Here is a 19,584-nt window from a genome sequence, read left to right as displayed (position 1 = left end):
CCAGGGGTGATTCGGAAATTGCAAGGCGATCCGATCGACCAGAACTCAAATATCAGAAGTTCATGCGAAAGCTTAGAAATTGAGATTATTACACCTTGAAGTTGGGTATTCACTGAAGCTATCCTACATGTTCGATTTCTCAGGCTCCAGAAACGACAGCAAGACGCTCATAGATCACACGCTTGACAGCATAAAACGTCGCCTCATTCGTCATCGTCCTCCACCCCGGCGTACTGAGCGCGGCATTTGCCCCCTCAACCTCGATGCTACCAGTGGTAGGACTCTTCCTCACAAGCACCGTCCCATCTACCAGCAGAGTGCCGCCACCTCTGAACTCCGCCGTGTGCCCTTGGGCTTGGACAGCAGCTCGGATCTCAGCCAGGCGCAGGTCACCAACGTGCACAGGCTGTGCGGCTCGCTGATGAAGTGTTGTTGACTGCGCAGTAAGGAGGTCCAGTATGGGTAGCGCAGCCTTTGCAGAATCGGTGTGGCCCGTAGGCTGTTGGCCGGCTTTGGTGAGCTTGAGCTTCTTCTTTGCTCCCTCCTCCTCCGGCTCTGTCTTCAGGCTCTCTTCGGCAGACTCAGATCCCAAGAGGCCAGATATAGCAGCGATACTGGGCTTGTCGGTTCCCAGATCTTTCCAATTCAGCCTTCTCACCAGTTGTCGCGTCAGCTTCACAGTCCACGCGTTGGTGTCAACGCTGGCGTCCACCACTTCTCCATCGACCGGCGTGAAGATCTCCCCAACAGCGGTGCCATTCTCGACTGCGCGGCAGGTATCGGCTAGCAATCTGGTCTCGCTCATATCACCAGCCGTCACAATGAGCTTTCTCGGGTTTATGCGTCCGATGAGTCCTTGCAAGTCGTTTAAGCGATACAGCCCAGAGAAGTCGACATATGCAATGCGCAGATGGAGCTCCAGACTCTGGGTGCTGAACGCGATCTTCTGTGGCTTCGCTTCCGCGTCGTCTTCGGGCTCGTACTCGCTCTCCTCGCTGTCACTGCTTTCCTCCTCCACAGTTCCGTTGGAGACTGCCCCACCGCCGCCGGACCCAGACTCGCCAGTGACCTTGGCAATGACAGCATCAATGGCATCCGGTCCATCTTTTTGTTCAGTCTTGGCCTTCTTGTTTGGCCCTTTCTGTTCTCGATCCCTCCTTCCCTTGACTGAATCGTCCCACTTCCTCTTCTGGCCCTTCGCGGCATTCCCATCCACTCCCTCTACATTGGCGTTCTTCAGATCTACACCATCCACATCATCTCGCTCCTCGGCCCTGAGGTAATCTTCCGGCTTAATCACGTCACCAAACTCATCGTTTCGGCTGCGGTGCGCAACGAATGGGAACATCTTCTCTCGTCCACGCTTGTTGCGGACGTCGTAGTCGTAGACATCCTTCCCTCGAAGCAGGATGTTGACACCTAGCTCGGCGTCAGTAAGGCCAGTGGTCTTTCGTTTGTTCGAAGTCAGCTGAGCCGAGACATTAAAGGCTCGCCCCTGATGCTCCGCGTCGTCATCCTCATCTTCCGATTCGGAGGATTCAGACGCTTGATCGTCGGCGAGATCAGCGGCTGTGTCACCAAGCAGCGTAGTATCGCCCTGTAGCGAGCTGTGCATCTGCCGTTGTCGAGCGATGTACTGCTGATAAACCATGTTTTCATCAGAAGTCAAGGGCTCGGGTTTCGATAGGCGCAGCTCGACAGCATGACCGTCGCCATTGACGACCTTCGCGCCGTTCTGGGATAAGTCCAGACCTTGCCGACTTTGATACATCTCCCATAGCTGCCTCCCAACGCCTCTCCGCTTTGCTTCGACTTGACCAGCAACCTCTGTGAGGATGACCAAGTTCTTCGGGTTGGAAGCAAGGCTCTGGAGCGCTTGACTCGAGACACCCCACTCCAGGCTCGCATCACTTGCCAGCAGCACGCATGGCTTGCCTTTCTTCAGTGCCTTCTCCACCTGGCTTCTCCGCTCCACTTGGTGCACAAACTTCCAGTCCAGTGGCCCCGAGCTGTTGCCCTGCGCGTCGCCCCTCGTGATGGCGGCTTCAGCATTCTGCACCACACTAGCGTCCATCCACTCCAGCATGCTCTGCAGATATCGTACGCTAGTCTTGCTGCCTCTGGAAGCCATGTAGATACGTGCATTTCGATATGTGTCCGAGTGAGGTCCGTCGATGTTTTCGCGCCATGTCGTGTTCAAGAGGAACGCTAGCTCCAGTACCCGTGAAGATGAATCGGTAGGTATCAAGACCTTACCCCCTTGTGCCACTGTCTCCCGAATCAAGCTTACTATTCTTAAGTCTCTGTCCCTTTTCGCCAACGTCTCCGTTCTTTCCACGCCTCGACTCGAGCACACCAATGCCGTCGGTCTGTGTAAGGGCTCCAGGACCTCGCCGCCGTCGCCTGAGCTTAGCCATGCTGCGCCTGGCAAAAAGTTCTCTCTTCCCAGATTCCAATCTGAGGCGTAGACTATGCTTTCTAGACCATGTTGAATGTGCCACAAAGTACCACCGAGCGTATGTCCGGCGCTGTACGCAGTAATAGTAAGGCCTGCCAGGGGAGGTGAGAATGGCGAAGGTATTGGCTGGTGCGGTTGCGAGTACTTCAGTGGGTTGATGAGAGAGAAGTAAGTCGCAACCTCGTCCGCAGTCGGCGCCTGCAGTAACAGGTTCGCCGCCTCGTCTGCTGCCGCAGTGACTGGCGAAGAGTAGATGCTGTCCCTTGGTATCGTGGATGCTGCATTCGGGCTACTTCCATACAAGTCCAGCGTCAAAGTCCTCCCCATGTTCATCACCGGAGTCGTGGCATAGCAAGGTATCCTGCTGAAGCCGGGGACATGTTTGCAGCAATGCGCGTATGCGCCAATGTGCTCGATGGTCGCGTGGGTGAGGAGTACGATGCTGAGCGTGCTGACATGCTTCTCGAGAGCTTGTAGCTTCGTGCTGTCGAAGGACTCGTCCCAGCCGACGTCGACGAGGATCTTGACGCCGCCATCGAGCTCGAGTAGGGACTGAGAGGCTGGCGAGGGTGACTGCGCGCCGAGGAGGGGGGTGAAGGTGAACATTGTCGATGCGCTATCGATGCTGCATGTTCATGTCACGCGTATGAACTCCAGGCACGTGTTGTTGGTCGCCTCTGAGAACGTTGCACTTTTCAAGGAAATCTGATGAACCAGCATCACATGTGAAGCGCGAGTCCGAGGAGCTGCAGATGAGGTCAAGCTAACGGAGCTTAAGTTCGGGACAGTCCGCAGTGCAGCGAAGCTTAAATCTGGATATCCAGATCGTCGAACACGGAAAGGTACCATGTACTTTCAATCACGGGAGGGCAGGACAATGCTAGGGAGAAGCATGGATTAAGCAGTCACATAGCGACTAAATCTCTAAGTCCGAGGAATTTACTTCCCACTGCCAGCCCCCTCAGTATCGCTGATCTTGAAGACATACTTGACCGCACTCGCAGTCCCATCCTTCAGTTTACCCAGCGCAGTCTCGACACCAGCTAACCCGCCTGGCACGATCTCCTGTGGTTGGCCCTTGAACCAACCTTCCTCGAGCCCCCGAGTGAAGTACCTGCAGAACACGAACCCAAGGTCCTTCATCTCTTTGTGCACGCCACCTACGTTGGTCGGCGACTGATGGATGCCGTCCCCAAACTCTTCCCACTTAGCCTCCCATCCGCCCTTTGGTGGGAGGACCAGGGTGACGTTGCCACTCTGCTTGTCGAGAACCTGAGCGATGTTCTGGATCGTGTTCTTCTCGAGCTCGGCAACCGCGTCGTAGGCGTACTCCAGTTTCTTGCCTTTGAGAGCGTCCTGGATGCCTTTTACAACTGCGTCGTTTCCTTGGCGATAGTCGACAATCGTGTCGCCTTTGGAGCGATCAATCATACTCTCAACATGCTGCTGAGCGCGGCCGGCGACACAGATGAGCGGGTGGATGTTGGACTTGGCCGCCAGTTGAACGACATACGCTCCAACGGCGGAAGCAGCTCCATACACTAGTAGTGGGATAGGTTCCTTTGCTGGAGACCACGGCTGAGGGAGATTAAGCTTGTGGGTGCCATAGAGGCCAACAGCAGCAGTCAGAGCTGCCAGCGGGAGTGCGGCTCCCTCTGCGTAACATTGGTGCATTAGCTTCTGCTCGTTGACGCTTCAAAAGGTTCAGGCACCACACACCTTCGAAACTCGTCTTGTCCGGCAGGCGGAACGTAGTATGCGCCCACGAGACAGCATACTCAGCATAACTGCCACCCGCCTGTAACATCTCGTGGAACGCAGCCACCCGGTCTCCTGGCCTGAACTCAATAACGCCCTCGCCGACGCTGTGTACAATGCCCGCTATGTCGTCGCCTCCGTTCATGGCGGGAATGTCTGGCATCCATTCCGGTATCTTCCTGCATACGTGGGAGGATTAACGAGGTGCCCTTAACTTCTGCTCTCGCAATCGCCATAATCGATTTAACCTATGTGCCGATGATTGAACCACTTTCGATAGTGCTTGTTATTGAACAAAATGACCACTTACCAATCTTTGGGATTACTGCCGCTGAACACCACTTTCGTGACAACTTGTCCAGGCTTCGGCTCTGGAATCGGAGAGTCGACAATCTGGACTTTGGGTCCTTTAGAGATGACTGCTTCTTTCATATTCGACGACGTTGCGGGTTGGTTTCCTTGTAGATTTTCAGATGGAGATCGGATTTCGTTGTTTTTGAGCGATCAAGAACACCCTTTTGATTGTTAATACAGACTCGCGTGGACCACAAGATAGCACTGGAGCCCGACCAAAGTCTAACGTTGACTCCACCGCAGCGCATCATCGTTGCATTGCCGAATGCCACAACTCTATCGCTACCTCGGAGAAGTGCCGAACCATTGGATTTTGTAATCACACGCAGCGTGGGTGGATGCAAGGTACCGAAATCTGCACAACAATGCATCAAGGACATTCAGAAGAAGAATGTTAATTTGCAGCAAGTTGGCATATGGGTGTTGCTCGGAAGAAAACATCACGTAGCTGTACAGCAATCTACCTTAGCAATACACCACCTCGCTATGCATACGACAACGCTGCATTGACAACGCACCAGGATAATCGCCCACCCTTCTCAAGGGTCAACACTAAACTTCATCCTCACCCCCATCGCAGCCAACTCAACATCCAGATACTTCAAAACACCCGGCACAGCCACCTGGGTAACGTTATCACCACCGTGCCATCGTTCTCCCTGCCTGTCCTCCCAGCACTCGCTCTTCGGATCCAGTGGACCGGCTCTCTTGCTGCACCTTCGACACCGCACCCTCCCAGCATCACTACCAAACTGCCTGGACCCAGCACTTACGCCCGCGCTCGGTTGCGTCGACAAGAAGCTCCCGCAAGCCTTGCAGATCCACGCTTTCGTGTAATCGCTACAGTTCATCAGTCGGTCTTGTAGCAGGAAGGCAGTGCCGTGCGCGAGGAGCGAATCCCGCTCCATCTCTCCCACTCGAATACCGCCACCTTTCGCTCGGCCTTTGATCGGCTGTCCAGTGAGCGGCGTCACGGGTCCAGTGGTCCGCACCTGGAATTTGTCGTTGACCATGTGACGGAGACGTTGGTAGTATACGACGCCGACGTAGATGTCTGCAGCCAGCTCCTCACCCGTGATACCAGAGTACATGGGCTCGTTGCCGAAGTAGTTGTAGCCAGAGCGCTTCAGCTGGTGGCCGAAGTACTCTACCGCGGTCTCACCAGCCTTGTCCTTGAACTTGAACGGTGTTGAGTCCTGTGCCAATCCGTGGAGGGCACCGGACTTCCCAGCGAGAGACTCGACGAACATCCCGATGGTCATTCGTGACGGGAAGGCGTGAGGGTTTATTATGACATCTGGCTGCATGCCGCTCTCTGTGAAGGGCATGTCCGTCGCTGGCCATTTCTGTGAGAGTACACCCTTTTGTCCATGTCGCGAGGAGAATTTGTCACCAATGACTGGACTTCGTGGGATCCTGAAGCGAATCGATATCGCCTGACAAGGATCGGTGCCGCCGGTCTCAGTACCTATGATCTTGATTTCTTCGACGAATGCATCTTCTGGCTCTTTGTAGCGGTGGAGATGGGTAATACCATCCCTGTTGACGTAGCCTCCAGCTCCGTCCGGAGTAACCGTGTGCGATGCGGCGACGATGTCCCCCTGCTTGACTTTGACCCCGATTGCAGCAAAGCCATCTTCGTCCAGCGTGGTCTTCCAAGCAGCCTTTTGCAAGCCATCAGGTGCAAAGCCAAATCGATGTGTGATGGCTGCGCTGCGGCCTCGCGAGTTCTTGTTCTCCTCCGCGAGATCAATCTTCTTCGCCTTGTATACTGTGCCATGGCCGAAACCTCGCTCGTGTGCCGATTTGTTCAGTATCATAGCATCGTCCATGTCGTATCCAGTGTACGAGATGACAGCCACAACTGCGTTCGTGCCACTTGGGAAGTTGTCGAGGCCGTATTCGTTGTGTAGAGGCGGTCTGACGACTGGACTTTGACCCGTCTGCAACCTGTAGGTCTTGTTGTCCGTTCGATATTTCAGTGCAGTTCCAGGTGTACCCATGGTCTGCTTGCCCATCTGACATTGATACCTATGATAGATTTAGCGTCTTGTGTATAGTCAATTGATTAGTCAGGAGTACATACATGTTTCTAGGCGACTGATTGAAGTCCGAGAACGGTGTCTGATTCGCAACAATCGAGAGGATGTTCGTAGGATCGTACTCGACATGTGTAGAGTCACCAGAGGCGATCTCCGGCTCAGTACACGCAATGGACATGAACGGCTGCTCGAATGAGCCAACAAAGTCCATCTTATCGAGAGGCAGATACTTGGCCGGTCGGAGGAGTCGCGCAGGCGCTGAAAACATGTAGATACCCGGGTACTGTCCAGCGTTCGATGTTGGGATATACCCAACCTCGAGCTCTAGAGGCACATCGTGGGAACCCTCTACCTTCCAATATCGCAAGGTGTCTGCAATGGTTTTCGCCTGTTTCGGGGGGCAGAAGCCGAGTATTCGACCGTCTAGCTGCACAACTACGCTGTCATCCAGGGTTGCAGCAGACGTACTGACAACGCCAAGTTGGGACAGCAGATGCGGCAGTTTCGAAACATCTGCAGGCACCGTCGCAATCTTGCACTTGTGTGCAAGATGGTTGAGCAGCCCACACGGGGCTCCGTCAGGCGTGTGTACAGGGCAGAGGAAGCCCCAGCTCTCCGGTAGCAGCTTTCGTACGGTGGTGGTCTTCAGCTGTGCGAAGAAGCTACCTCGATGTACCATTCGGAAGTGACTGATGAACCGGTAGAAGTTGATCTTCTCTGCCACCACGGTATAGCCAGACACCTGCTGCAAATCCAGGCCAGTCGGGCTCACAAGGTTGCCTGTGGCAAGGAAGTAGTCGAGTGCTTGCCCGATATTCTCGTTTGTCTTGCGTACCACCTTGCCCAGGAAATCGCGGTCAAACTCTCGGCTGGTGAAGCTAGGCCACTGATTGTTTCTGCTCCATTCTCGCAGACTGAGGCCAACGGCGTTCATCCACTCATCAATCCGCTCTTTGATAATCATGCCGTATAGGAAGCCTGGCAGCAAGATCTCCTGACTTTGCACAGCATCCGGATTGTCCGTCGCGCACTCGCCCTCGACCAGTGCGTACAGTTTCCGGATCATGAAGACCAGCATCCGGAATTTGTCTGCATTGTGCGCATCCGTGATATCGTAACTGCCCAGGTGAGGCAGTACAATCTTCCGCAGAAACTCCGTACCCGCATCCTCATCGCTCATATCCTCTGGCACACCCAACACCACCCTGAACTTCGATCCAAGGAAGGTCCGCGTATCCAGCCGGCTGTGCAAAGCATATGCTTTGTATGATCGCAAAAGTAGCTCCACGCGGTCTGTGACGAACTGCTTGTCCTCGAGCCCTTTACTGCCAGCTGGTCCCACAACGCTCTCGTAGATCTCGCGGTCGTTGGTCTCGACAAGTGCTTTCATGACCATCATTACGGGCACCAGGTATTCCGCCTTCCGCCACGAAAATCGAAACATAACACTGCCATCGTTCAGGTAATGCAACACGTTCGTTTGCGACGTCTGATCAGGCCGTACAGATCGGATTTGTATGCCGTACTTCGTGTAAGCAGCTCCTCGATTGACGAACGACCCTCGAATGATAGCGGCCGGGAAATTTCGGCGATTGACGATAAGCATTCGGATGAGCTTCTCAATGCCATTGACGATGAAGTAGCCGCCAAGCTCCTCACTCTCCTCCCTTCGGTTCACAAGCTCTTTGGGTGACAGTCCTTCCAGATGGCATCGATTTGATCGCAGCATGAGTGGCAGGTAGCCGAACTCTCGCACTGTCTCCTTCCATTCTCCATCATTGACCCTATACTCCATGCGACCCCGAAAGCGACCTCGGTATGTAGCATGTCTTTCCCTGCACTCGACCGGTAGGATGTCTCTCTTCTTAGACTCAAGCTTGTTGGAGGGTGGCAAAGTACACTTTTCCAAGAAGATCTCCTTCATCCGTATCTGTAGTCTGTTGCGGTTCCTAGGCTCGGACTCAGCGTCTCCCGGCGCAGCAGGATTGCCATCGAGGAAGGTCTTTGTACCGATGTCCCTGAGCGCGTGGTATAGCTGTCCATGCTGCGCGAACAGCCCGTTGAAGGACTCAACATGGGGCTGTATCGCTTCGGCTAGGGAGGGATAGGCGGTCTTATCTGCTGGTGGATTGCGGAAGAGAGCGTGCCGTCGTCGAGTATCGTAGTCGGTTGTCCAGGGCTTTACGCGCTTTTCCCGCTTTGACGGAGCCATGGCAAGCTGTCCGCGAGAGGTTCACGGTGCCATGTCGAGCTTTGGTGTGTCGCTTGTCGTAGCAGGCGGTTTGCGCGTGTGAGTTTCGAAACATGGATTCATCTTCAACTTTTTCTTATCGATTAGAGGTCGGGCATACCAAAACTTCTGACCTCGGTTGGTGTTGCCTTTCGCGAACTCTGACCCAACAGCACTTCTTTCATCTTATTTAACACCATGGATTGTTATGGAAAATGCAATGCTCCATATCCGTTCTTACGATCTTAGCTATTTGCATGACTACAACCAAAAGACAGCAGCATCTTGGCAAAGAAGCAACACCACGACTATCTCCCTCCACCGCTTAGCGCGGGATGCGGCGCGGGCAAGCGTTCGCCGACGACCTCTGCACCCGCCGCCGTCGTGCAGCTCTGCAGCTCCCACAAGATCTCTGGGAGAAGCCGTTTCACTCCTGCAGCCTGTACTGCGGCGCGAACTCACCATCGAACCGCTCGTGCAGCCCTCTCTCCCCTTTCCCGTCACAGGACTACAGCACTGTCACCGGCGCAGCATCCACCTTGAGAGTACTTAGCGAGGAGTGAACCTTTTCTTTTCTTCTCTATTTACAATATTTCCGAAGACGCTTTAGACTTCCTTCCTAGCACACACGAGCGAACGGCCGGCCCCCGCACCGACCCGCCCACTCTGTCAAATCAAGGGTCACCTTGTCTCGGTCCATTCCTGAAGCCAGAGTGCTTCTCTCTTCCACTCGACTGGCCGAGAGTGCTGGATCGCAACAGCGCCAACATCGCTCGCTCCCGTCGCCCGCAATCATGGGCATCTTCCAGAAGCTGTATGATTGGCTCGTCGGCCTGTTCTGGTATGCCATGCTTTCCTTCTTACGCCATAGGCAAACCGCCATTGTCGATGCTCTGAAGGCGACGGCAGCCTGACCAGCCCACACCGACTTTTGCAGATGTCCTGCCACGACGACGACGGTCTAGGTAGTTGATGTTGCCGATAGCTGCTGACATGGCGCGCATAGGAACTCCGAGATGGACATCACCATGATTGGGCTCCAGAATGCGGGCAAGACGTCCTTGCTGAGAGTGCTCGCGGTATGGCTCCCATTCCACTCCACGGCGCATGTTCCAGATCTCGCAAGCTGATCATGTTCCACAGGGCGGAGAATTCACGATCGAGTATGTTCCACCAAAGCCGGACACAACCCAGATCTGAAACCGATTGAAACCGATGTTGGAAACTCGGTTTGTCCTCCCGACTCGGCTAACGTGTGTCATAGCTCCATACCGACTGTCGGCTTCAATATGAAGACCATCAAGCGAGGCCATGTTACTTTGAAGTGGTGAGTCGTTCTCCATTAGTTCGCTCGGTCGTTGCAAGTCAACCGGCACTCGGGGGTCGGACTGTGGCTCGATTTTCGGTGCAGGCGCGGCGATGCGGTGTTGTTCCCGGTCTGCGTCACTAACCTGAGGCAGCTGGGATCTCGGTGGCCAGCCTAGGTTTCGTACGATGTGGGAGCGCTACTGCCGAGGCGTGAACGCGATTGTGTGAGTCTGGCCGCTGTCTCTTCGGTATCGACACGATTTGTTGATCTTTAATCCAGCTTCATCGTCGATGCCGCCGACAAAGAAGCCATACCTGTCGCGAAGGAGGAGCTCCACATCTTGCTCGAGAAGCCTGCTATGGAGGGTATCCCGCTCTTAGTCCTTGGCAACAAATCGGATCTGCCAAACCACGCCGACACGAACGAGCTCATCGACGTTTTGGACTTACAGTCTGTGACGCACCGAGAGGTCAGCTGCTACGGGATCAGCGCCAAAGAAGAAACCAACCTTGATGCTGTTCTTAAATGGCTCATCAGCAAAGCGAAGAAGGGGGGCACCGAATGATTTTGACGTGAGCAACGATTACCTTGGACGACTCACGAACTCCCATGGACGGCACAGATGTCTCACGATGCGATGATGCCGACCACGACTGCAGAGCGTTTTCATTTGTTTATTGGCATGTCTCTCTTCAGGTCCTTCGAGTAGCAGAAAGATGTCGGGACGCCAGCAATGGCCTGGGAGGAAACTGGTTGCTTTCTTTTCATTCTCTTCGACTTCAGCTCAACTCGGTGTTGACCGATCCTTGAACGTTATACGGCCAGTTACGGACGAGTGATGTGATTATGGAGGAGCGACGGCAGGACGACTCTGCGCGCAGCAGAACGATTGGCGAAAGCATGGTCTTTGGCGTTTGAATTGTATGCAGCGATTTTCTCCTCTTCGTACGCGTCGACGCGTGTAGCTCTTCAAATCTTCAAGCCATTTCCAATGTCAACATGTCAATCTTTCTCTTGCGGAACATCCAGAACAGCTGCAATGCCTGCGTTGTCGACCATACGACCAACCGCTCGCGAGAAAGTTGCAGAGCAATAATAAGTTTTGAGGGAGCAATTGAACGACTATCATTCCCTGGTGCAACCTCCAATGCCAGCGCATAGTGCAGAACACTTGCGAAACAACATATACGCCTTGCCAATTGTGGGCTAGTTCATGTGGCCGGCTGCCGAGCGTTTCTCCGCGAATCTGGGAAATGGCTGGCTCAAGGCTGGCTGGCTGGCATGGATGACGTTGCGCATACAGTGGCTGCGACCTCACCACGCGACCATTGCTTGACCCTAGAGCACGTGAACCTGCGAAACACCTACCTCAGACAACATCCAGCGACGCCGCCTGCGCCTTACGGACATTTGTCGCCGTCCGTCGACACTCGCCCGCTCTGACAGCCAGCAGCCAAGCAGGATTCCGCATCAGCCAGTTGCCGAGACTACTCAGCCACGCATCCCAGCGTCATCTATATCTCTGCCTCGCCCGGCAAACCATCTTCCCTTCAACTTTATACTGTGGAGTATTTGACATCTGCCACGAAATACCGCGACTCCGACAACCATGGGCGAAGATTTGGCTAAGAGGGCCTACCGGTAAGCCGCTCTCGTTGTCGTTCTTCACCACTCTGCGGCACAGCTGCGCCTTCTTGCAAACACTTGATATACTTTCAACGATTGCCACTCTGTCCACAATCTTCATATCACAACCTCCCTCTACTACCACAGCAATCTACACATCGGCACACAACACTCGCCACGAGCATCTACTAATATCATGGCAAGATGTGACGGCGGTTACAACTACTACGGAGGGTGCTATAGCACATGGGATGCCTGGGCGCGATGGGTCGTCCTGGGTGTCGTGATCTTCGGAGCAATCTTCATCTTCTTCCTGTTCTCGTAAGTCGCACACTATTCCTTCCTTCCACTCCATAAGCTAACAGCCGCAGGTGCATCTCCGCGCGTAGGAGGAGAAAGAGGGGCTACACACCATACCGCGGCACAGCCTGGGCGGCAGGCCGAACACCACCCGGCCACGCACCGGCACAGTACAACAGCCAGCAGCCCTACTACTCGAACAACCAGCAAAACTACCAGCCTCCTCCGCCCGCGTACGGTGCTAGTCAGGACTACTACAGCAGGCAGAATGATGTTGAGCTGCAGCAGCCTCCGCAGGCGTATGGTACGAACTCGAGGGACAACTCGTATGCGCCACCACCAGGACCGCCACCGCAGAAGAACGATGGCATCGTCAGATGATAGGTGGACACGGGGATGACGAGTGTAACAAGGGAGCATGAGCTTGGGAAACACTGTTAGTATACGAGCAAGCTGGTATAGGAATACGAGCGAAGGGTGATACCATGGGCTTCAGCGACGGAGTAACCTTGAGATGATTCATGATTCCTAATATCAGATAGACTGCGTAATAGCACATTCGGCTGGCAGGTTTCATCCTTCCATGTCCTGTGTGCTGTGTTGAATAGACGTCTCGTTCCTGGCCCTTTCAAACACGCCTGGTCTGCTTCCCACACGTAGATATTTACCCTTCTCACCGTCACCTGCAACACTTCCCTTTTATAGTAAAATATACTTCGCTTCTGCCGAGCGCTGCGACTTCTCCGACCCGGAGTCAGATCCATCGTCATATCCCCACATGACACCTACCCCTCGACCGCAGACACCGCGAACCAACTCCGAGTTGCAAGCTCGTGAAAGCTGATGATAAATCTCATTTATTTTTCAGCCATTGGGATGTCCAGACCTCTCCTCTGGTCATTACAGCTCTGTACCCGTTCAGCTTCATCTTTCCCCAAAGCTTCCATCAAGCCACTTCACTCCCCCTTTCTCAGACATACATCCAACATGGCACCGAGCAAGATGAAGGCTCTGAAGGTCGTCGGCGCCCAAAATGTCGAGGTGCAGGAAGTGCCTCTGCCAAAGATGCGGGACGACTACGTTCTGGTGAAGGTCAATAATGTTGCCCTCAATCCTACTGATTGGTAGTGTACTCCTATCCTGTCGCCACACTGTCATTTGCTGACTTCGACCGCAGGAAGCACGTCGACCGCGAGATCATGGCCATGCCAGGCTGCACTGTCGGCTGTGACTTCGCCGGCACTGTCGAGGAAGTCGGGTCTAAAGTCACGAAGCAATGGCAGAAGGGCGACCGCATAGCTGGGTTCACGCACGGCGTGAACAAGGTCGAGCCGGAGGATGGATGCTTTGCTGAGTATGTTCAATGAAGTTCTTTGATGTGCTGCGCTGACTATCGAATAGATATTGCGTAGCAAAGGGTGATGTACAGATCAAGATCCCAGAGAACACCTCGGATGAGGAGGCTTCGACCCTTGGTGTGGGTGTGTTCACGGTAGGGCAGGGGTTGTATCAGAGTTTGGGGCTGCCTTTGCCTGGATCTGGTAGGTCCACAGTCTTCAATTCTGGGACTTTCACGCACTGACTCCATTATAGGCAAGTCGGGAGAGTGGCTGCTGGTTTACGGAGGTAGCACAGCGACTGGCAGTCTGGCAATACAGTGAGTAGACCGTGTTGAGTCGGAACAGAGCTCTGCTAACAATTCGTGATTAGATATGCGATCCAGTGAGTTCGAGTCGAAGAGGCAGTCTCATTATTGCTTTGCTAACATCTTCCCAGCTCTGGCTGCAAAGTCGTCACCACTTGCTCGTCCCGCAACCACGCTTTCGTGAAGAGCCTGGGTGCTGCTGAGGCCTTCGACTACAAGGACCCAGATGTCGGCAAGAAGGCACGTCAACCACAATAGGCTTGTGAAGTCTTCAACTGACTCTCTGCAGATCCGCGAATACACCGGCGACAGCATGACCAAAGTCTTCGACTGCATCTCGGAAGGCGAGAGCCCCAAGATCTGCGCCGACGCCGTCTCATCCAAGGGAGGCGTAATCAGCTATCTCCTCCCAGCGAAGCACGACCGCCAGGAAGTCGAGAACAAGCACACCCTTGCGTACACCGTGACCGGCGAGTCGTTCAAATTTGGACCGAACGAAGTGCCTGCGAAGCCTGAGGACTTTGAGTTCGCGAAGAAGTACGTTCGACATGGTTGAGAAAGTGTGGGGGGTGCTAATGATGTACAGGTTCTCCGAGATCAGCACGAAGTTGCTGGCTTCTTCACAGGTCTCTGTGCATCCGCCGAAGGTTGGCAAGGATGGGCTGAAGGGCGTGATTCAAGGGCTGGATGACTTGAAGCAGGGGAAGGTCAGCGGTGTCAAGCTGGTGTATAAGGTCAGCGAGACGCCATGATCTCTGGTTGCAACATACAAATAACTAGGCAAAAATTAACCACCGTGACCCATTCGCTACAATACCTAGCGACAAGTCGGACCACTCCATGTCATTTGTCGACATGACGTGGAAGACTTTTTGCAGTCTGTGGGGTTTTTGTCGTGTTGCAGGTCAAGCGGCTGTCTTGGGGAAGAGGGAGGTGATCGAATAGATAGGCACTTTGGTGACCACAACGGGGTAAATTCCAGCTTGTACGGCCATGCTCCAGATCCCAGAACGCAACCTGGAATCCTATCCGGCCTGCATGCAGCCAAGCTAAAGTACCGTCCAATTGATGAACGGTGCGAGCCTTCTCCCACTGATGTGGCGCCCGCCTGTTAACATTCTACCAGGTCCATACAAAGATTGTGGGAGAAGTCGCGCCCACCCCCAGACCCAGCTTAAGCACGCGGTGATAGCCTCCATATTTATTGAGCATGTGCAACCACTTCTCTACAATTCCAATATTATTCCATTTCCCTCAACGCAGAGGGTCACTCAAACATACATTTGAATACAATCAATGGACCTCAACACGGTATTTGAGCTATTCTTTGGCACGATTGCGACCGTCTTAGCGCTCGTTGCTCTACGGCTCACCTGCAGGCACAAAGATCGTAAGCTCAGTTGCATCGACTCGACAAATCTGTCTAACCACTCGACAAAGATATACTCGCTAAAATCGAGCACTGGAAACATCAATCGTCCGCGTCCGATCTCCCGCTATACCATCCTGCATCGCCGCCAGTTGGCCTTCAACACTTGCCATATCGCCTCCGAAGAATCACATTCGAAGAATTGGTCCACGGCGGGCTGACAGACGATCCGCACTTCTCTTTGCCGGACAATCACAACAACGATGCTTCTGCTAACTTCGGCGACGGTGATGTTCGACCAGCTTTCGAAGCACACGGCAGTGTTCACCCGGCGAGATTGGGGTGATATCGATGGTGCTCGTTGCAGCATTTGTTTCGTCTGGTGTGTCCGATCGATAGGAGCGTGTATGTGAGGCTGCGGAAGCAGGTATTCGTGCGACAAGCAATTCGTGCGGCTCGGATTGGCATTCGGATCCTTGTTGACGGGTCGATACATTAGAACAGGCCCAACAAATCCTCCTTCGTCTGCTTATTCCCATTCCCATCCATCTGATTCTGCGGCGGCGGAGGCTGCCCGCCATTCATATCCATGTTCGCGAACCCATTCATCAAGTCATTACTCGCATTCCCATTCATCTGTCCCGCTGCTGCGCCGTTCGTGTTTCCAAACATGCCCATGAGATCTTCCATACCGCCGCCAGCGGCACTTGATGGACTCTGAACCCGTTGCGGCGTCCCTGCCAGACCTTCAAGACCAGATGCGCCAGCAATTGGCGCTTTTTGCATGGAGGCGGGAGCGGCGCCGTCAAAGTCAATGTCGAGGAGGTTCTCTGCGTTTGTTTGAGCTTGTGGTGCTGGGCCGCCGGCGATGGCGGCCGAGACGGCTGCAGCGGCGATGGGGTTCTCGCGAGCGTTCTGCTTCGCTTCCTCGATGGCGGCTGCTTGGAGGGCTGAACTCCGGCCGCCGCCAATGAAGGTCGCTGGAGGCTTGTGGTACACGGACGCAAGTGTTGAGAGATTGGGTAGTAGAGAATCGAGGAGTGGGCCAGGTAGGACAGGTATTGTTGAAGTGATCTGGGGTCGGGCGGAGAGGACGATGTTCTTTGCGATTTGCGGGTCCGAAGACAAAAGTCGCCAGTAGACGTATGCTCGATCGCGGATGTCCGGGTTGTCGTTTTCTGCTGTTGCGGCTTGGAGGACTTTCTGCACCAGACCTTGGGACTGATCTGGCTTCTTGAGGAACAGCTTGACCACAGCTGTGAGGATTTGTAGTTGGGTCTGCATAGTATTAGCATCTGACTAGCACACGTATTCCCACGGCTTACCTGTGTGAACTCCTCATTAAAGCCGTCTACAAACCCAGCAAGGATCTCTCCAGCGTTTGAGATCTTCTCCGCGTACTCGCCGACAATCCAGATCAAGCTGCCTCTTGCATTCGGCTCATCCAGATCATCAATGCACGAACACAACGTCGGGATGATGCCCTCGTATCCAGGGTACTTCCGAAAGATGTCCTTGATCACCACAATCACCTCCTGCACAACGTAGCCCACCTTTGTGTTGATCAACTCCAACAATACATTGACCGCCTTCTCCGCCGACTCCTCGATCTTGATCGCTACCTGGCCAATGGCACGCACCGCTTTCCGGACGAAGTCCATATCGACTTCCATCGAGTACTCTTTCAGCTCCGCCAGCAGCTGGTCGAAGTTGGAGGAGTTGGCTATCCGCACCATGATTTCGAGCTTGGCCAACTTCAGATATGGCGGGTCGTTGTACTTGCAGAAGAACACTCGCATCTCCTTGTCAAGAATGTTCGACTGCTTCTGCAATAGTAGGTCGATGTTTCGTAGCGCAACGTATTGCACTTCCGGTTGCGAGGAGACCAGGGTAACCAGTGGAGGCGCCATCTTCTTCGAGTAGGTGGCGTGGAGTTGTACGTTATCAATGTGCTGCATGTGTAGGAAGACGGTCTTCACAGCAGCCAGCACGACTGAAGGATTGACGTGCTGGAACTGTGGGCTGACTCGTTCGCAAATGTTCTCTGCTTCCTTGGTGTCGGAGGGCCGATAGTCGGCTAGGGTCGTGAGAAGAGTTATCCGCCCCCATTCTGTGCACTCGTTCAACGCCAACAGCATCTTCTTGAGGGTCTGACTCGTCACAACCAGAGCTCTTGTTTCGGGCGCGGCCTCGCTGATCTCTGAAAGCGCCGTCACCGAGTTCGCAACCACCATCGGATTTGAGTCCCCAATCATCTCCTGCAGAGTCTCCACAAACCCATTCTCGATGCAAAGGGCCGGGTTGAGATCGAACAGCTTCGCAACACACAACGAAGCAGTCTTCCGCACGTAGGGCGACTCATCCTTCAATGTCTTCCTTAACGGCTCCTCCATGTAGTCCACCATCTTTTCCACTCGTATGCAGCCCATCGTTCGTATCGCCAACGCTCTTATCAGTGGGTTCGGGTCTTCTGAGTCTTGCACGAAAGTGTTCACCGCTAATATACACAGGTCTGGATGTGACTTTGCGTAGTTCATGAGGTAGAGGTAGACCAGCTTCTTCTGGTCGAGATCGGGGGTCGCGATGTTCTTGAGGACGTCGGGAAACAGTACTGAGACGTCCTTCCCTAGTGTCATGGCCATGATGGTCTTCTGAATGGACTCCTTCCGCTCCCAGGCATATTGTGAGACCAGGCCTGATCGTAGCTCATGTGTCTCGCCTTTGCGAGGCGTCGACAACGCATTGCGTAGCCTGTTGACCGCCATGTTGGCCTCCTCTCCTAAATTGTGGTTATGGAAGTTGTTGGCTCATGCAGCGTATCGTAAGCGGGAGTTCGAGAGGTCGTTGTTCGGGACAGCGTCGGTGTCGTTGCTTATGCAGGAATCCAAGTCGCTATAGTCCAGGCGTTCCTATTGAAGGCTGTTTCGATCCGTCGCGCTGGCTGATGTAATGTTTTGTTGATGCCTTCGAGGTTGTTGCCAATTGCGTTCATTCAGATGTCAGCGAACCCTGAAATCGCGGGAGAGTTGCCAAGACCTCCGACCTCACCTCGTCTCAGCCTTGTCCTTCACTCTGAACCTCTCGCTCACCGCCTAGATACACCCGAATTGCTGGGCGAGGGATCAGCTGGTCATGGTACGTACACTTCGATCTACCCGACTGCGAGATCTGACTCGCTATCGACAGGCATCCAACTTGCCAAACCTTCGCCGGCTATTCGTCGAGGCCAGGACGGACGCGGAGGAGAGCGCGTACTCTCGCAATGCTGTACGATACGATCGGTTGGAAGACTGAGGTGTTGCTAGACTGACATTCTTCTGCAGTTCTACAATCTGGTCTTGTTCATGTCCAGCGTCGCCGTCTTCAGCCTGGTGGCGCAGAGGATGAATGGGCAACGGTGAACGCGAGCAAGCCTGCAACGATGACAAAACCTACTGGCTGTGGGAGCTATCAAGGACAAACGACGAATGAAGAACGTTCTCCAATGCTGGATCTTGATGTTGCAGCTTTTCTATCAGAACAACAGCCCGTCCCCTAACTGCGAAAGCAACGGCGAATGCTGAGTCACCCACCCTTATACTCCGGACCCGTCGCTGTCAACGCTACACTCCCAACACCATCTGTGGATCGACAGGTCAGCCTTACTCGAATCGGCAGAGCGACAAGCCGTCCTACCAATCAACCAAATACTCAACCGCCCGCGACACGATGCACTCTTGGTTGTCCGACGATCCATCCTGCAGCATGGTGTCCAACCCAATCTTGATCAATGTTCATCTCCATGAGATATGAAGTTCTTCGTCTGGAAGGTTGTCCGCTGAGTTCATGAAGGGGCAGCAGAGTCGTCTGTTGTCGGCGACGACGAATGCAAACTGGGACGGAGGGGTCAGCGAGTATTGCGCCATGCAGTGGGAGATTCTCACCTTTGAAGAACTTGTATTTGCACCACAGTCCAGCGACAGTGCAAGCGGTGGCGAGGAGTCCGAAGAGCAGTTGCAGGAAAGCTGCCAGATCCATGGCTGGCTACTGCAAGTAGATACGGCGGGGTGTCTTAGACAGCACAGACGTTAATGAGCTACGGACAGCAAAAGTGTGACTGCTAAAGCAATCCAGCGCATCTCTTAAGTCTCAAAGGCAGATAGGCAGCATCTTTATACCTTCTGACACCTTCGCTGCAGCTTTCTGCGGCATACACAGCGTCGACATGCTCACACACCTCACATGAACGTGCACTGTTGCTGTAACAGCAGGACGCTGGCTCGCTGGGGCAATTTGTGACCGCATCGACGAACTCAGGCACGCAATCGCACGGTGATTGGGGAAGTGGCGTCGCAAAGCGCTCGCGATTGGACAGGCCGCAAGACAGTTGATGGGGCTTTGAGTGCCCAATCACGCCGAACACGTTCCTGATGTATCCGGGCTTCTCGTTTCCACTCCCAGCCCTCTTTCGGAGGGCCTGGATATCTCCCTACCTATGGATGTGCTGTGCTGCG

The 19,584-nt window shown here is 54.0% G+C and overlaps 8 protein-coding genes across 8 annotated transcripts; 4 read left to right on the top strand and 4 right to left on the bottom strand.

Annotated features, from left to right (window-relative positions):
- Positions 1-139: 139 nt before the first annotated feature.
- Positions 140-3,064, bottom strand: LTR77_006235 (uncharacterized protein; the record flags this gene model as incomplete). Its single annotated transcript, XM_064803477.1, has 1 exon — positions 140-3,064. One exon carries the CDS (start codon positions 3,062-3,064, stop codon positions 140-142), a length of 2,925 nt encoding a protein of 974 aa, XP_064658392.1.
- A 333-nt stretch (positions 3,065-3,397) lies between these two features.
- Positions 3,398-4,648, bottom strand: LTR77_006234 (uncharacterized protein; the record flags this gene model as incomplete). The annotated part of the gene is made up of 3 exons (XM_064803476.1): positions 3,398-4,113; positions 4,178-4,395; positions 4,527-4,648. 3 exons carry the CDS (start codon positions 4,646-4,648, stop codon positions 3,398-3,400), a joined length of 1,056 nt encoding a protein of 351 aa, XP_064658391.1.
- Positions 4,649-5,109: 461 nt separating this feature from the next.
- ACR2 (DNA-directed RNA polymerase I subunit RPA2) lies at positions 5,110-8,824 on the bottom strand (the record flags this gene model as incomplete). The annotated part of the gene is made up of 2 exons (XM_064803475.1): positions 5,110-6,601; positions 6,657-8,824. The coding sequence occupies 2 exons, from the start codon at positions 8,822-8,824 to the stop codon at positions 5,110-5,112; spliced, it is 3,660 nt and encodes a 1,219-aa protein (XP_064658390.1).
- Positions 8,825-10,131: 1,307 nt separating this feature from the next.
- LTR77_006232 (uncharacterized protein) lies at positions 10,132-10,716 on the top strand (the record flags this gene model as incomplete). Its single annotated transcript, XM_064803474.1, has 2 exons — positions 10,132-10,169; positions 10,431-10,716. 2 exons carry the CDS (start codon positions 10,132-10,134, stop codon positions 10,714-10,716), a joined length of 324 nt encoding a protein of 107 aa, XP_064658389.1.
- A 1,257-nt stretch (positions 10,717-11,973) lies between these two features.
- Positions 11,974-12,458, top strand: LTR77_006231 (uncharacterized protein; the record flags this gene model as incomplete). Its single annotated transcript, XM_064803473.1, has 2 exons — positions 11,974-12,098; positions 12,149-12,458. 2 exons carry the CDS (start codon positions 11,974-11,976, stop codon positions 12,456-12,458), a joined length of 435 nt encoding a protein of 144 aa, XP_064658388.1.
- A 606-nt stretch (positions 12,459-13,064) lies between these two features.
- Positions 13,065-13,980, top strand: LTR77_006230 (uncharacterized protein; the record flags this gene model as incomplete). The annotated part of the gene is made up of 6 exons (XM_064803472.1): positions 13,065-13,201; positions 13,255-13,431; positions 13,479-13,618; positions 13,671-13,734; positions 13,788-13,799; positions 13,854-13,980. 6 exons carry the CDS (start codon positions 13,065-13,067, stop codon positions 13,978-13,980), a joined length of 657 nt encoding a protein of 218 aa, XP_064658387.1.
- A 55-nt stretch (positions 13,981-14,035) lies between these two features.
- LTR77_006229 (uncharacterized protein) lies at positions 14,036-14,474 on the top strand (the record flags this gene model as incomplete). Its single annotated transcript, XM_064803471.1, has 2 exons — positions 14,036-14,259; positions 14,309-14,474. 2 exons carry the CDS (start codon positions 14,036-14,038, stop codon positions 14,472-14,474), a joined length of 390 nt encoding a protein of 129 aa, XP_064658386.1.
- Positions 14,475-15,586: 1,112 nt separating this feature from the next.
- On the bottom strand, positions 15,587-17,856 carry APL2 (beta-adaptin; the record flags this gene model as incomplete). The annotated part of the gene is made up of 2 exons (XM_064803470.1): positions 15,587-16,369; positions 16,417-17,856. 2 exons carry the CDS (start codon positions 17,854-17,856, stop codon positions 15,587-15,589), a joined length of 2,223 nt encoding a protein of 740 aa, XP_064658385.1.
- Between the last annotated feature and the right edge of the window lie 1,728 nt (positions 17,857-19,584).

This window comes from Saxophila tyrrhenica (assembly GCF_035928015.1).
Source record: "Saxophila tyrrhenica strain CCFEE 5935 chromosome Unknown scaffold_9, whole genome shotgun sequence".
In the NCBI taxonomy this organism is placed as follows: domain Eukaryota; kingdom Fungi; phylum Ascomycota; class Dothideomycetes; order Mycosphaerellales; family Extremaceae; genus Saxophila; species Saxophila tyrrhenica.
Note: the sequence above shows the minus strand (reverse complement) of the source record. Positions and strands in the feature narration are given on the sequence as shown.